This window comes from Bemisia tabaci, chromosome 7 (assembly GCF_918797505.1).
Source record: "Bemisia tabaci chromosome 7, PGI_BMITA_v3".
In the NCBI taxonomy this organism is placed as follows: Eukaryota; Metazoa; Arthropoda; class Insecta; order Hemiptera; family Aleyrodidae; genus Bemisia; species Bemisia tabaci.
The window spans coordinates 13,220,531-13,237,188 of record NC_092799.1 but is presented as its reverse complement, the minus strand read 5'-3'; the positions used below and the strand labels follow the sequence as shown (position 1 = coordinate 13,237,188).

The window sequence follows — 16,658 nt, the reverse complement described above, 5'->3', positions numbered from 1 at the left end:
ATCCTCGCAGTACGAAGCAGTGAGTGCCTGGAGACTCAAAACCCCTTCACTTTCGTGGGTATGCAACACGGACATCCACGGAGTCCGAATAGTTGCATCAAGGCGCTTTAATGAAATTCGGTTATGCTCGTTGCAGGCGTTACTAGCTGGGGGCACTTGACTTTTCTCTCACACCTCGGCTTACTTCCAGCGTTGACTATTGTATCAATGAAATAAACTACTACAGATTTTCATTGCAAGGCTGTCAGTTTTATCATTAAATGCCACGAGTTTTTTATCTTTTTTCGACGGTTAAAGCCTGTTTTATTCGATAAAAGTAGAGCTCTCAAAATGACGTCATGTGAGGTCAAACGACCCTCCATTGCCCTCAAAGAGTGTCGGCCCGACAATCTTTGAACGTAATGCCACTTAGAGAGCTCTGTTTTGATCGTATGATGCGGGTTTAACGCTACTTGATATACTTTTCATAGGCTGGATAAGCAACCCATGGGGCACTCGCTCTCTCCTGTTGATCTTAAATGGAGAAGTAACCAACCCAACCAGAAAAAAAAAAAAAAAAAAGACAGTCCATGCAATGAATTCTGGGATTTTTGCATAGGAACCAGTGATTAAAATGATACCCCCCCAGGTAGGCGACGGAGAGGGCGTCCAGCCAAACGGTGGGTAGAGGGCATCCGTGAAGAGATGGAGAGATGCCAGCTTCCGGAGGATCTCTACCATGACAGATTCCTGTGGAGAGTAGGCGTCGCAGAACGCTCTAGCGCGCCGTAAAAGCGGCTCATACATACATACATTGCTGGAAGCATTCTGATCACATTCTTTGGCATTGGACTGATGATGTAAAATTTGAAATGTATACAACATACATTCATGTCTTTTGTGAATTTCATTAAATATTTCACAGGGACTTGTAAAATTTAATAATTGAGGAAATAAGGATACTCCGATGCTATGTGATTGTACCAAAGTTGCAGGGATAACTAAAGTGGAACAAATGACTTCGTCTAGGATTCTCCCTCCTACAATTTGTGTTGGTAACTAAAATTTTTGCTGATTGGTTACCGAGATTAAAAAAATGAAAATTCAGGAGTGGAGGTTTGAGTAAGACTTTTATTTGTTTAATTTAATCTAATTTTTACAGGTTAAATTTATTTTTAAGTATTCTGAAACTTTAAATACAGTTTTTTGTCTTGTTTAATTGTTTACGGATTGTTTTGATTAATTTGATTAAATACTACATTTTTACAAGCAACCAAAACAAAGGAAGCAGATTGAAGGCAGCGGAGAACTTTTGAAATCTTGTGAATTAAAATGCTGCTAAGATCAGACAACATCCTCTAGTTACAATGATACATGAGTGAATAATGAAAACAGGATTGCCACAGAATTTAGAAAATCAAAGTTCCTGACATGCCTCTGATTTCAGTGTCACATTTTGGTAAAATTCCTTTAAAATTGAAGGTATGCCCAATGGTTAAAAATACATAATTTGCAATAGTTTTGACACAAAATCTGTTCTTTGAAACGTCAAGCCTTTTCTAGAAAGCATACAGAGACGACTCAACAATTTTTCCCTGACACTTTTGTCAATTTCCCTGGCATTACTAGGTTTTCCCTAACTTTTCAAAATTCCCTGTTTTCTCTGACCATGGCAACCCTGAATGAAGATACAGGTTTGGGAATTTGGAAATTAGGAAGAGGACAAGAAAATTGATAGAGATAGGTAATGGAATCGCTAAAAAAAATATAATAATATTAAAAGTCTATACTTAGGAAAAATATATGGGAAATTGAAATATTCTAAGCTCCAAGTTGCTGATACTGAATAAAACAAAATAAAATTATTACACTTTTTTTCAACAAAATTATTAAAGTCAGTTATAACAAACTAGATGTACAAGGCGGTGTACCTCTCTTTTTGACCTAGAAAAATACTCTTATGTATCTTCTCTTTACATTTATCTTTTTAACGTTTTTTTGTTTTTTTACAACAGTTTTAAAATGAATCATATAAACACAAGTATAACAGAACAGCATAAAGAATTAATAAAGAAAAACGAATTACACCCTCCTCCCTAAAATCGGAAAAGTCGCCACAGGCAAACATGGGCTACTAAATTAGAACCCGGCCACCAAAATTTTCTTTCAGCTCTTTATCACCTTTGGCGGCTTGCGTGGTTGCCACACAGTGCTAAAAATCAGCACTTTACCAACTTCAACCTATGTAAAAAATCCACATTTAATCATAGAACATGGCAACCTTGTAACCTTAAAACGGAAGGGAATCTAATTATGCGGCTGATGAATAGGGCAAAAAGGATTAAAGCACAGCTGATTCAGGATAATTTCAAATGATGAAAATGTATACTCTCTAACAACAATGATTTGATTCAGCTAGAAGATTTAATTCCTACTAGAGGAATTTTTTCGAGCAGTAATTGATTTTTCTACTAGTATATTTTTAAAACAAAACAAAACGATTTACAGGCAAATTAATACCTCTGGTAATTTTACCGAATTGGAATGCCACTTTGGAGAAAAAATAAATAAATGAGTGGTTTATTTTGACTGCGATGAATTGAGAGCTGCGATATAATCAGACTTTGCGGAAGGATCACTGAAAAAAAAGAAAATACAGAATAAACAAAAAGGGTGAAAACAGCATTTGAATGAATGATACACTAGAGGTGTTATATAATTTCTATTGCAGGCTTTGAGGGCTGTGCAATGAAAATATTCCGCAGCAATTGCTTACTAAAAATTGATATCAAATCCAAAAGGTATTTGTATTCTTTGATTGATGTGGGGCATTGAAAAAACCTGAGATAGGTGAATACAAGTAGTGTCCAAGGAAACATTCAAGTCCTGCTTTGCCTATCTTCCTGTTCTTGGGACACCCCCCCCCCCCCACACCCGTTTGAGGCACCCATAAATTTCCCCTGCCTTTTAATGAAATGTTGAAAAAATCCATGCAATTTAAATCAAAATCAGAGAAATTGACTAACAGATTTTCTGAATTAATTACCAGTTTTAGGATAGTTTTTGATTTCCTGAAATTTTTAGCAAAAATTCAGTCCAGGTATTTGCAAAACCAAATAATTAGTGCGCCCGGATAATTGAGGTCTCACCGTCGGTTTGTATGAATAAACCTTTTCGTCCAAAATTCCCAAGATTTTAGTGAGCAGCTCTAAGACTTTTATGGATCAGAAATAGATGGCGCTAAAACATAGGACGTTGGCTAAACCACTAATATGTACTACTGTCATTGTCATCTGAAGATTCATAAAAAGGAATTGAAAGTCAAACTTACCTCGTTAGTCTATCGACAACAGCATGCAACCTATTTTCAGGCATGGATGGCAGCAGTTTGCGGATCATGTCCGAGACAATGAATACGGAAGTGAAAGGGCATGATCGATCGGCGACTTCGAATGCGTTTTTTAATTCTTCGATGGCATCTGTTTTGTGGGACGCTTCTTGGCCAGAGTTAGAATACTGTGGTAATCTTTGGAGCTGAAAAAAGTTCCACAATTGTAAAATATGATAACAATAAGCAGAAGTTACCGAGGGAAATTTTTTTATTAGTAGGATCACAATTCCCCATCTCTCCAAAATTTATTATACAAAACAAAAAAGTCATCTGCTTCTTTAAAGAAGTGTCTCTTGGCCCAAGATTTGCCTAACATCGGCAAAGTTGGAGCTTCACTATTCTTAAAAGTCCTGGTGTTTGAAAGGCATTAATCTGTCAAAAAGCTTTTCACTTAATTTTGGTAAGAATGTAAACTAGCTCCGTGCCAAGCAAAATTTTCAGAAAATTTATTCACTATCGTACAATTGTCTGGAAAAATCTTGCTTTTCTATTGAAGAACACTTAGTTTTGTGCCATTTTGTTGAACAGACCCCTCTTTTTCTGCACACGAGGCCTCAAAAGTTGCATAAAAGACTGGATCTTTCCGCCAGAATAAAAAAAGATTCTACTACACTAACATTCTAGATTTTTTCAACCAAACATTTTTGGACTTTGCTGAGAATTTTCGAGGGCTTAACACATGCTTCAGGATTCAAATTTTTACCAGGAAGAAAAAAATAGGGGGAAAAAATTAAGAAGGTGTAGACATGTCGCTGGATGAAAAAATGTTGAGGTTTCATGGAGAAGACCCCCGATTTCTTGCCGTTCTGTAAAATTTTGGGAATTTAAAAAGTTAAAATTGACTTTTTAAAAAATTCACATGAACTATTATTGTAAAAGCAATGGATTTAAAATACTTTTACTCATGAGCTTCATATTTACTCAGTAAGATCAATCTATGTTTGGACCGCATCAAGCAGAAAAAGGAAACTTACATTTTCCGAAAAACTAAATCAGGGGCAGTTTTGAATAAAACTTGTCGAAAATTATCTTTGAGCAAAACTTGACAACACAAAACATAAAATTCAACCCTGCAACATGAGTTAAAAACTGAATTTTTGACTGAGTCTCATGGCTGATTCGAATTTTCTCTTGAAAGAAGTTTAGTATGTGTTCACTGAAAAAACTATCGCTAAAAGAAGTTGCAAGCTCTGCACTCAGAACAAGTTGCTAAATTAATTATCGATAATACGCTCTTTTATGATGGATGGTAGCAAAGCTATAAAATAGTGTAGTGCTCTCTAAATTACTACATCAAAATCGGACTTCTCGGTTCAGATTTCTGTGGAAAGTGAGAAGTAAACATTCATTCAATTTGGAAAACACTTACTTTGGAAATTAAAGGATAAATAAGGTAAGATAGGCACGGTGAAGAAGTTGTAAGGCTTGATTCACTAGAATTTTCTCCAGGAGGAGGTACACCTATTTTAGGAGACCTGTTGAGACTTGATGACTCACGGTCCTTCACATAAAGCAACTTCGGCTGAAAATACAAACAAATAACTTTCAATTAAAAGGATGAAATGAGCTAAAAATTGAATGAATTAATAAACCCAATAGACTTATTCTGCTGTGCTAAGCAAAAACGCTGTATGAGCATTCGAGAGTTGCCAAATTTTCTTTGATAAAATGTTTATTTTTGAGGAAGATTATGAACATTTTTTCTTGAAATTTTCAGGAACTTTGTATCAAAATACGAACAAAATTCTCTGAAAAATTGGAAGAAAAATATTCATAAGTTTACCAGGGAATTCGTGTTTTATCAAAGAAAATTTGGCAATGCCTGAAGGGGTTCATACGGCATTCTTCCTTAGCAAGGCAGATTGTCACCATCCTGACATAAGGACGTAGCTACATTTTGCGATGAAGCCTGTCATCCATGCTTTCCTGGGCTTTTCTCAAAGTGTAGTTGTGACCGTTTGCTGCCAGTTGCAGCTGGCTGATTTGGCTCTTGCGCTTTGTATCTCGCCTTTACTTGATGAATTATTTATGCTGACAACAAATGCTCCTCTCAGAAGTTTGGCCAATCCAACTGCCATCAACAACCAACTCATGAAGAATATCGACCGTTCCCTGATCACAGTTGCAAAAGGACACTTTTTTGCCACGCAAGTCCACTCTGTTATTGGATGTATTTACTTTAGAGGGTGCCAAACTATCAAATTTGATTTGTAACCATTTTGTTTTTTAGTTGCATGATGAGAAAAATACTGACGATCTCGAAGGGCATGACAGTAGATGTCATCCGTAAAAAAACAGTATCTTGGCAAAATTTAGGGCAAAAAGAGCTTCAATACTTTTGCTAATTTGCCTGAAAAAATATGGTTGTTGAATACTTGTAATGCAACCTATGTCCGTCATTTGAGACATCTTGAAGCAATGGGTCAGTAGCACCCATTTCTTGTACCTAATTCATTTTCTGAAAGAACAGAGTGAATTAAGCTCCTGGGAATTTTCCCGATTTTTTTTAAAACCTAAATGGCAAAAAAACTCCGTTTTGAGATTGCCAAAAATGGGACCTGCTTGAAAAGATATTTTTGGTGTGCATTGATGATGTAGCCAGGGGGGAAACGAAGTTTGCAGATTGACTGACCTCATCTTTAGGCATTGTCTTGCTATGTCAACTTGACCGTCGGCTTTGATAAGCTTAATCTTCCCGTAGAAATAATTTTTTGGACTCTTTAATGGACTTTTGGGTTATGCCACAAAATTTTACAAAAAAAAAAGTACACTATAACCCTGCAAAAATTCCTTGCGATCGACCCAGTAGTGTTGAATCTAGATTCGGCATTATTGGGTTCATGTCCCCCCCCCCTCCTTTCAACTATTTAAAAATATCCCCCCCCCTCCCTACAACGGTTTTAAATTAAGTTAATCTGCTTTCTTTTAGAGTACCTTCATGGGAGTATGGTCACTGCGGTTACCACCTCTGATCGGCTTAGCCATCATGGCTGAATGGGGTTTTCTAGGGCCCCAAAATGGCGGACACTGTAAGTAAATGTAATTACAAAATGACTCACAATGTACCTGGTTTTATTTGCATATTGGAATGAGAACTTTACTCAAAGGCATTATTACAGCATATTCACACTGTTTTACAGCTAATCATCATACTACTTTTGAGAAACATCATTTTGGATGTATGTAGTAAGGTTGGCAGCAAGTGCGGTTGGTGATACGGTCAAAAGTTGACAATAACCCACCTCCCATTTTCAAAACTCCACCATTTTTGGGCCTTAAACCCTCCATGAGGCCCAGTGTCCATTCTCTCCCTACGAAGGTACTCTACTTTCTTTGAAAAGAGCCAAACCAATTACACATTTAATTGTTGAATGAATTTTGTTGAAAAATAAGGCAACACTTACTTTTGTACACGTATAACATGAGCCATTGTGACTTTCTCCTGGTGGGGATTTGGCAGAGCGTGGGCCCTTTACAGTCATTATCCATGGCTCATCCACATCATTATCAGCCTTTCCGGAATCCTCCCTGTAAAAAAAATCAGTACCCTCAAACATCCATGCATCATTGACTCTATATGCTTTAATTGTCAAATTAACAGACATTAAATTTTTTATTAATAGAAAGTACATTGGTGCAGGCAAAAAATTTAAGCATTGTTGTGGTATGAGTCAAAGAGTTCACAACTACTTGCGATGATAAATTAACTGTTAATAATTCTTCTAGAGTTTAACATGCTTTGGTACTGAATAGATTTTGGCGTTGTTGATATAGGCCTTAGAGTCTTAGATTTCTTTGATTGATTTGGGTAGTTTGTTGCAGAGACATGTTGCTAGCGAATGTCAGAGACTTCACAGCTAAGACAGTTGTATGCAGGACTTGAAACAAGGCTGCCGTTGGTCACCGAGATTATTCAAGTTATACCTAGAGTATAAGTTAAATGAATGGGAAAGGAAGGCTTTCCACTCCCTGATGGACAAATGTTTGGCTGATAATTAGGTCACATTTCTGATCTTTTGACTTAACTCCACAAAAAACTTTCTACGGAAAAAGTTGCCTCTATGCACTGAGCTCCCTTTTGTCATAGAGATTCATTGTCCCTTTTATGAAAGAGGAAGTTTTTGCTTACAAATGAATTGAGAAAATACTTACATGTCTGAATTTTCTGATTCTGTTTCACTTCCTTCACTGCGCTGTGATTTCCACTTCTTATACCGGTCGATTAAATCAATTAAAAATGAGTTTTTCTTCGCTTTGCGAATAAAAGTGAATTTTAGCAATTCCTTAGCTGTGGGTCTCTGGAAAATAGAAGTAGTGAGTGTTTAAAGAAAACAGAGAGCAGATGGGTTTTCAAAAAGGTTGATAAGTATATAAATGCAGGGTTTTCATAATTTCTTCATTTTAAGATTTCTTAACTCCTCCCCCAACTCCAAAATTTCCTGATCTTTGGACAAAATTTTCACTTGAATTTTTCCTCTTTCAATTATGCTGACTTTAGCTAAACTTTAAATGAAACTTCCATTTCTAGAGATTCAAATTATGCAAAAAATCACTTTGCTTGAAGTTGTTTATGCTCTCTTGAATGGCACCGGCTCGAATTACTGAACTGATAAGCTATTTGCATAATCCCTTGACTTTCCAGCTTTTCCAGACTGCTGGAAACCCTCAAATGTGAAGTCTTAAAGAAGAATTGGAGAAACCACTTAAAACTACATTCATACCCGAAAGCAGAGGAAAGAAATTCAAAGAAATCAACAGTATTATTGTGAATTTTTCTCTATTCAACGGCAATGAAGCAATAAATTGCAAAATTAGTCTGGAAAAAATAAATAGATACATGCTTGCACTCTACGACAGAGTTCTTTCCTGATCATTAGTGTAGACCAACTTGATACTTACATTTTCAGGATCTTTATTGAGGCAAGCCTCGACAAACTCCTTGAATTGTTTAGAATAGCTGCCAGTAAGCTGCGGGGGGTTGTTTTTGGGAATTAAAAATAAAACTCGCATCGGATGCAGTTCAGAGTTGGGTGGTTCTCCTTTTGCAAGTTCTATAGCTGTAATACCTAATGACCAGATGTCAGCCTGTAAGGGAGAAAAAAAGGAAATTACTGATTCATTTAATACACTACTTGGCATATGATTTTTATACAGAGTTACGGAGTTTTGATGAGAAACGAGAAATTAAAACAGATACAAATAATTAAAAAAAGTGACTCAAAATAATAGTTGCTAAGTAACTAGACAATAATTATAAGCTGAGAATACTGCTGATCTGATGAAAATATCACCTAAAATATGTAAACACAAAACACCTTACATAAAGGAATTCAAAGCATTTCGTAAAAAGAGCTTCAGGGCTACAGAAACTACTGGACGACGCGATTGTGTCAAAAATAGAACAGGGTGACGCACATATTGGCAAAAAGACCTATACTTAAATTAATGAATTGATCATCAATTTTGGAGTAGGCACTGAGCTATGATTTTTCATTTATTTATTTTCAGGGACTTTCAGCACACTCCTTGCTTTTCTCCTACTAAAATCTGTGGAAATTAAACATATTTTACCCATATCCCCCCCTCTAATAAGTCTTTAAATTTTGATTTTTGGTTTCTCCCCAAGTGAGTGCTGCTTTACCACAGGCCTAAAATGCAGCAAAAAATAAAAACACCGCAGATCACAAGTAACAAAAAAGTGTACACACCTTGGAATCATAAGCGGATTGTTTGATAACTTCTGGTGCCATCCAAAATGGAGTACCCACAAAAGTGCTCCGCTTGCTGGTTGTATTCGTCAACTGCCCAGCGACACCGAAGTCAGCTAACTTGACATCACCCATCTCACTTAACAGGACATTGGCAGCTAAAAAAAAAAAGAAAAGAGTAGAATAGAACAATTCACTGATAACCTACTTACTTATTGGAGAAAAAACTAGCTGACTCAAACGCGCAGCATCTAAGTAGGTGAATTGATTCTTTTCATTGCAAGGCATGAGGAAAAGACAAATATAACTTGGATTAAATCATCTGAACTATTGGGCCCCCTCTAGAAAAATTTCCTTCATTCTAAGATTTCTTGCTCATTGACGGTCTAAATTTTAAGGAATGCATCATGATTTGGTCATTTTGGTCATGCCTTTTCCTAAACATGGATTTGAATGACAATTTTGCAGGTTTGCAGTCGGATGCCAAAAAACAGCATTTCTCACCAAAATTGGCCCTCAGATCCATGTTTAAGCCTGTGATAGACCTCAAGGATGACCAGAAATGATCAAATCATGATGCACTCTGCTTTAGCTGAAACTTGGCAGAGAGTGTTTTTTGATCAAATGGATCAGTTCCAGGGGGAAGACCAAAAAATTTCACGAAATAAATTTTGCCATGTATAATTGGGCCACACTAATAGTACGGTGCCTTTCTCTGGAATGACATTCAACTTTTCAGTTAGGCCTTTAGTGGCCAGGCATTTCTGATGGCTGCGCGATTTTTTATTCTCCGCAAGGCACACTCATGAGAGGTTTCATTGCACTCTAAGAAATGTATTGAATTGAAAATGTTGAACAATGATTTTGAAAGGGGGGAGAATCCTGGGGAAAACTTATAAGGGGTAGAAAATAAATACAAAAAGGTACCTTTGATGTCTCGATGGAGCTTTCTTTCGCTATGCAAGTAGTCCAAGCCTTTCAGCAGTTCTCGCAATATGATGGCTATGTGCATTTCTTCGAAATTGCCAGCATTCATTAAGTCTAAAGCAGACCCCCCACCCAAATATTCCATGATGATCCATAGCTTTGAACCCTGGAAAAAAAAACAATCAATGATTTTAAAGGATTGTTTCTTAAAAGTTAATCACTATACACTGTTAAGCATTTTGTAACATTTTAGTAACTCAATAATCAATGAAAATATTTCACGATTGTGAATAAATTCTCCCACTTATTAAGTAGTCTTTAAAAATATGAAAAAACCCCAGAATTTCTTACCTTCAAGTAGGAGCCATAATATTTGGTAACAAATGGACTGTCACACTGAGAGAGAACCATAATTTCTTGCTGAATATCTTCAATCTCATCTTCAGCTTCTTCTAGGTCTATTATTTTGATGGCAACTACTTGCTGCGTTCGGTTATCGATGCCTTTGAATACTTCACCGAATGACCCTTTTCCAATGCGCTCTTGTTTTGTGAAGATCAATTCGGGATCCACTCTCTGAGACAAAAGAAAACAATAAGTTGAGTAAGTAAGGGGTTTTACTGAATAGTAGAGAAAATTGTATCCGAAACAGGCATGTTGAAGAAAACATAAAAAATTTGGAGGGTAGATGAAGTTTTTGAGTTGAGAATTTGCCCGAACTATCATGCCATTTCAGTACATGTACATCCTTGTATTATATCTAGCTAAAAAGGAGAAGTTGAAGCTAGAAATTTGCTCAACATTTTCTCAATAGAAGTTCTTTTGAAATGGCGTAACTGAATGAGTATCATCATGTCATCAGTCATTCCTAATTGGCTCATCTAGAGATAAATGCCGAAATCCAGCCTCACATTAATTTAATTGGCAGTATGATGCAAAGACATCCCATTTAACTCAGGGATCAGCCGTGATATGCAGTGGGTACATCACACTGAAGTTGAGATAAATGATACCGACTCATCATTGTGCAAATATGGGAGCAGCAGGCCAAATAACAAGGATGTCAGATGTCAATTATTGATAAGTGCATTAAAAACTCTGGCCCATTTTTCATTCAGAACATAACAGGAATAATACTGGAATATTTTCCGGGAATAACATTTTATGAATGCCTATTGATTTAGTACAAATTATTATGATGGAAATTTTGCAAAGATTTAACAAGAGGAGAAACAGTCAAAAACCAACCTACTTATTCATATTTTTAATATGTTTGGTTTTTTGAGCTCCTTAAAAATTTCTAGCACTCTTCATTTTTTTGTAGGTAGAGAAGAGGTCTAAAGAGTTTTATAAGGTATCAGCAAGAATCATGGCAGTTGTTCAGAGTAAGGGATTCTAAGCCAAAAATCAATAGGGATTTAAAATATCAATGGACAAATGAGCAACACTTGAACTGTGTTGAAACTATTAATTCAGAGCCTTAAGAAAGTGTAGTTGCTGGTGGCCAAAAAGAGATAGCTCATGCGATTTAGGAATGGTCTTCGTATGACAAGAAAAAGAATCTTTGTCTCAATAGACATATTAGTTCATGAAATAAATGATTTTGATTCACAAGATCCTTAATTTAGACTCTGAATGCTCTGCATTTCTCAGCCTAGGGCAAACAGACACAGATTGTTGAACAGAGAAAAAAACAATGACAACGGAACTTCGATCCCATACAAAGCTTATGACAATGGTAAGTAAATAAAGAAGATAAAAATCTTGCCACCGTCGGTTCAAATTCTCACCAACTGAAGTTTGAGACGCAGACAAACCATGCAATGTGATGAAGAAAACTAGCTTTGCAATAAAATTTGGCACACCAGAATCATCTTACTGGTTCATAAGACCGTAGTTGCAAGATTGATGAAAGTTACAAACTTCTGATACATTAATCACTAAAGGGTCTCTTAGGAACTTGACTTGGTATCTTTGTTACTGAAGGGCACTCTGCGCATCAAATGGACCTTTACAAAAATGCTATGCATCATATTCGTCTCAAGTCTCAGCACAGATGAGGGAGGAGAGTATTACTTACTATAGCTATTTGCTTGGGAGGAAGAAGGAAATAACACTGATTTCAACGGAGTGAAGTTCATCCTAACAGACGGTGCTCAGACAGAGGTTACGATACAACGCGGAAAGGAGAAGAAGGTTCAATCCGAACAAGGTTTAATGGAGCGCGGGGTTGCTTCACCAGAAGAGAATACAGAGATGAGATAATCTCTTTTCAGCATCAGTCTGTCGATGCAAGATGAGTTCAGGGAAAAGAATACTCCGTGAAAGATGATTGCTCATTTGGTACATGTAACATAATAGATTTGAGGAATCAACAGCTCATTTCAGAAATTATCTTTTCTTGGGAGGCTTACCTGTTTAAAGGCCATTACGTGAATCCTGTTTTGAAGTGTTGGCTCTGAAGATTGAAGCCAAGGATATAAAGGCTAGAATGAACAGCTACACTCGGGGCTCATGATTGGGGTCCTTGCGCACTTGATTTTCAACGATTAACCAGCGAGGTGAGACATAGCTTTCAAGCTGTAATATTTTTAACTACTCCATCAGTGTAATAAAACGTGCATTTTCGAAGAGGTTGAGGTTAAAGAAAATGCTCAAAAAAGATGTGGGCATAATTTAAACATTCCTCAGGTGGACTAAGTAGGTGGTCTAGAGAATGCAGAAAAAGGCTAACTTTCGCGAGAAACTCAAAACGGTTGATCACTCATTCATTTCCTGACACACAATTTCACTCATGTATTTCACTTGGAATGAACAAACTTTTCAGATTGTAATACTGGACAGGAATTTTGGACTTCACGAACACAGGGCACATACTCCAAAACATCACCTTCGTACGCCGTCATCAATTTTTTTTCAGGCGAATCTTGGTTACGTTCCAGAATTCATCTTTTTGATGGATCGTCAATCAGAAGTATAGTAGAACATGGCGTCATGCTGACGTAACTGATGGAGTCTGATGGAAGGTCAGATGACGTATCCTCGATTGATCCCAAAAACGCTTTGATGAAATTTTCGATGAACGGGTTTGTTTTGTTTACTATTATCACTTATCAGCGAAGCAATCTGTTTTCGTTTTCTTCAATTTTAAGTGATTGGGGCTTCATGCTAGTAGCGAAATAGCTGGCAATTCAGTCATTTGAGTTTTTCGATTATTCTGCAGGATTTGTTTGGAATCTTGTCCTGCCATCTGTTAAAGTTTACCCATGTGAAGTTGCTATCGTAGAGTGTTTTGCTTTCTTGAAGTTATTTGTAACTGCTCTTTCCATGTCATTGGACACCTTGTACACTTATCTTTACATGATATCTTTCTGCTTACATGCTAGAGATCTGATGTTTGATCTCACCAGCTGATTAAAGGCAGTCAAAACAGATGATCCTGCAGGAATCATCTGTCCGTTTAAGTGTTAGTAAGCATTTCTCTCAATACGTAAGTAGTCCTGATCGCTTTCTCAGTGGCTTGTCGCTACTTTGTTCGCACACATTGTTGAATACCCCAACAACTTCAGGCGAGAAATCAACCATTGAGGAGAGCATTAAAGTCCTCAACAAGGAAGCTGAGCCACTGAATATTTCTTGAGAACTAAGGTTGTGCAGATGGACATGCAAGTTTGCCTGGTTTCAGGAAATTTTATTGGCAGGCTTTGTAACAAGGCTTTCAGTGGAAGCAATCGCAACAAAACCTTGGTAACTATCAATATTTATTAAATGAGTTAGATAGCATTTCAGACGATTCAATCATGCTCTGCGTCAGAGCTCAGTACTGAGACTTCCGCAGACTCGCAGACTGTGTTCATTCTTTGACACTTTGTCCAAAGATGTTAAGTCCTATTCTACAGAAATTTTGGATGAAAATCTCATATTTTGTATATTCTTTGAAGTACTTAGACCAACGAAACTTCTCCTAGTGAAAATTAATTATGAATAAGAATATTCAGATATGAGGCTGTTTATTAAACATATGGCGCTCAATTTTGGATTGATCCCTCTCCTTTCCCTCTGATAATGCTTTTGTGACCTACGGGCCCCACTTACGTCAAGACATAACAGTGTGACGCTAACCCAAACACCCATATGAATGCATGTCTGATATTTTCAGAACTGCCTCTAAGATGAAGAAAAAGCAACTTCAATTTTTACTTACTTATACTGAGGGTAGGCCCTACTCATCTGGGGTTGAAGGCAGAATGTGTCCAGTTGGCATTGATGGCGTTGCAAACCATTATAGAACATTCCTATAGCAGGAGATAAATTCAGCTCTTCATACAAATTATTAGTGATGAAACTTCCATGTTAACATCGAAAAATAATTTTGAATCAATGCTGAAAGCGATAGGCAATGGCACGGAAAGGTAAGTGAAAATGTATCAAATTGATAGCTCATAGTGCCGATGGAAAACCACTAGCGCACTTTGCTTTTGTCAAAGGACGAAGGTATTCAAATATTGCACTTACACAATGTTACAGCCAATTAACTTGGAGCCTAGTTGCAGCAGAATATAAAATTAAAATGAAATGACCTTTGATCTGTTAGTACCAATCTGTCCGCGGGTAATATCATGACCATGGCAACACAACACTTTCAGATGATCAAAACTTCCTGGATACATACATAATTTCATAGTCAATAGATGAAAACCACGAATTATCACAGGCTCCCAATATTATTCCCATTCGAAATAAACTAAAAAAACCTAATACATCTTATAGAAAAGGAGAATACTGAATAATGGAAAAATTGTCTATTGTCAGGAAATATTATTTACTTATTTAGTTTATATTTGGAGGTTAATTACGTCATGCGACGTCATCTACATCGGCGTGCATCGGCTTCATCGAACTCCGGAGTACGATTGATCTGGTTGATCCGGTTGATCTACTCTACGTCATAGCGATGGAATCAATCAGAATTCCAAAAACGCTTTGATGGATCTGCACCGATGAATCGTCTACTATTCATCGGTCCCGGAAACACTTTGATGCACAACCGATTCAATCGATTTACATCGCGATGAATTCTGGAACGCAACCTTGGGTCAACAAAACACAGAGTGCGCGAGTGCGCAACAGAACTCCAGAACTAACAAATCGAGTCTAAAAAGCGGGGGTGAATCTGTCGAACTTAGTCGAACGGGCTACCGAACTATTGTTCGACACCAAGGTAGATTTACACAGGTATGGACAGAACTAAACAACTGGCCTCTGATTGGCTCTCCAGCGGCCCCTTAACGTCAGCCATTTTGGATGTTTTGATTATTTTGATTTATTATGTTCGGTTTATCGTTTGTCAAAATTTTGTGGGATTTTTTGCACAATTTTGGTTATGCGATATTAATTTTAGCGTTTAAACGCACAAACGTTTGAATGTTAATTTGATTGTAATTTAATTAAAAAACGGGCCCCTTAACCTACGTCACGAGGTCATGTGACACGTACTGAGGCTCATGGGAAATTTTAACTTTTCCATACCTGTGTAAATCTACCTTGGTTCGACACCAATCTTTGTTCGACACATTCATCCCGCTGTCAAAAAAGCGTGTTTATTGGCTGCTGATCACATGACAGTAGAACTCTAGCCAATCACTGCTTATCACTGATCAAATTTACACGTTACCAAATGGCACATTATAATCTTGTTTTTAAGTTTTTTCAACATGAACTGATTTAAACAGACTGCTCTCCACAATCAGCGATAAATATTGCAGAAAAATTAGATTTATAGTACTCATCAAAATTTTTACGAGCTGAAAAGACTTGCGGAAAATGTTCAAACTCTCAAAATAAAAATTCATAATTTAAATCAGTTTTTCGAAGAACACCTGGCAATCAAGCCCAAGAGCGCCCAAGGCCGCAAGTTTGAACGTGTTCTGTTCTGTTCATTACTTTTATCATTACCCAACGGCCACCAACTCGTGCCTTTCTATGTGCCTTTCGTACACTTTCGTGCTTTCACAGATGCTTTCTCAGTTTAAACCTCCAGAAAGTGTAAAGTTATAAATTTTCCTTCATCATTGGAAGTAGCCAAGTCACTTCCATGATGAGCAGCGACGAAGAAAGCCCCAGTTTATCTGCGTTAATCAGTGGAAAGAAAGCACTTCTCAGAGAAATCATAACCCTGAGTAAAGAAAAGGACAGAACCAAGGTAAAATTCTTGAATATTCTATTTCATCTCCATTTTAGCTCTCTGTACAATTATGTCGTCCTTATTGACGTACAGAACTGGAAGTAAAGCTTGATTCATGCATAGGTTTTGTCTGAATAGCCCTGTCGAATCGGGAGCGCGCCACGTGTTAGCGCTAAATAATTTCACACACTTCTAGAGTACAATAGAAGATCAGTTGTCTTCAAGCTGGTAGATTCTCTGTCGCACTGTAATACAGTGAAAATTATTTGCCACAGACTCGATCAAGGAGGAATTTGTCTGCTCAGATGAGAACAGTAACGGTACAATTTTCAATCAGGACAGTCAGAGAAATCTACGCAAAGAGAAAAAGCTAACAATCTGATAGCCTGAAGAGCTCATCCTTAGACTAGACACATTCACATTGTTAAGACTGTTCCTTGAAGGTAGTTGTCAAGTAGAGCTCTACCTC

At 37.1% G+C, this 16,658-nt stretch overlaps 1 protein-coding gene across 1 annotated transcript; it reads right to left on the bottom strand.

The window, feature by feature from the left end:
• Positions 1-1,090: 1,090 nt before the first annotated feature.
• On the bottom strand, positions 1,091-12,931 carry GckIII (Germinal centre kinase III). The gene is made up of 10 exons (XM_019048930.2): positions 12,420-12,931; positions 10,357-10,581; positions 10,006-10,171; positions 9,079-9,236; positions 8,270-8,455; positions 7,523-7,668; positions 6,775-6,898; positions 4,740-4,892; positions 3,311-3,513; positions 1,091-2,617 (listed from the first exon to the last, which is right to left on the bottom strand). The coding sequence occupies exons 1-10, from the start codon at positions 12,432-12,434 to the stop codon at positions 2,560-2,562; spliced, it is 1,434 nt and encodes a 477-aa protein (XP_018904475.1). The 5' UTR covers positions 12,435-12,931; the 3' UTR covers positions 1,091-2,559.
• Between the last annotated feature and the right edge of the window lie 3,727 nt (positions 12,932-16,658).

Bases quoted from the DNA above. Each gene is read 5' to 3' on its own strand.
- GckIII (XM_019048930.2), bottom strand. The intron at 6,899-7,522 runs GTAAGTATTTTC...TTTTTTTTACAG, and splicing joins GAATCAGAAAATTCAGACAT to GGAGGATTCCGGAAAGGCTG. The intron at 4,893-6,774 runs GTAAGTGTTGCC...TTGTATTTTCAG, and splicing joins CATGTTATACGTGTACAAAA to CCGAAGTTGCTTTATGTGAA.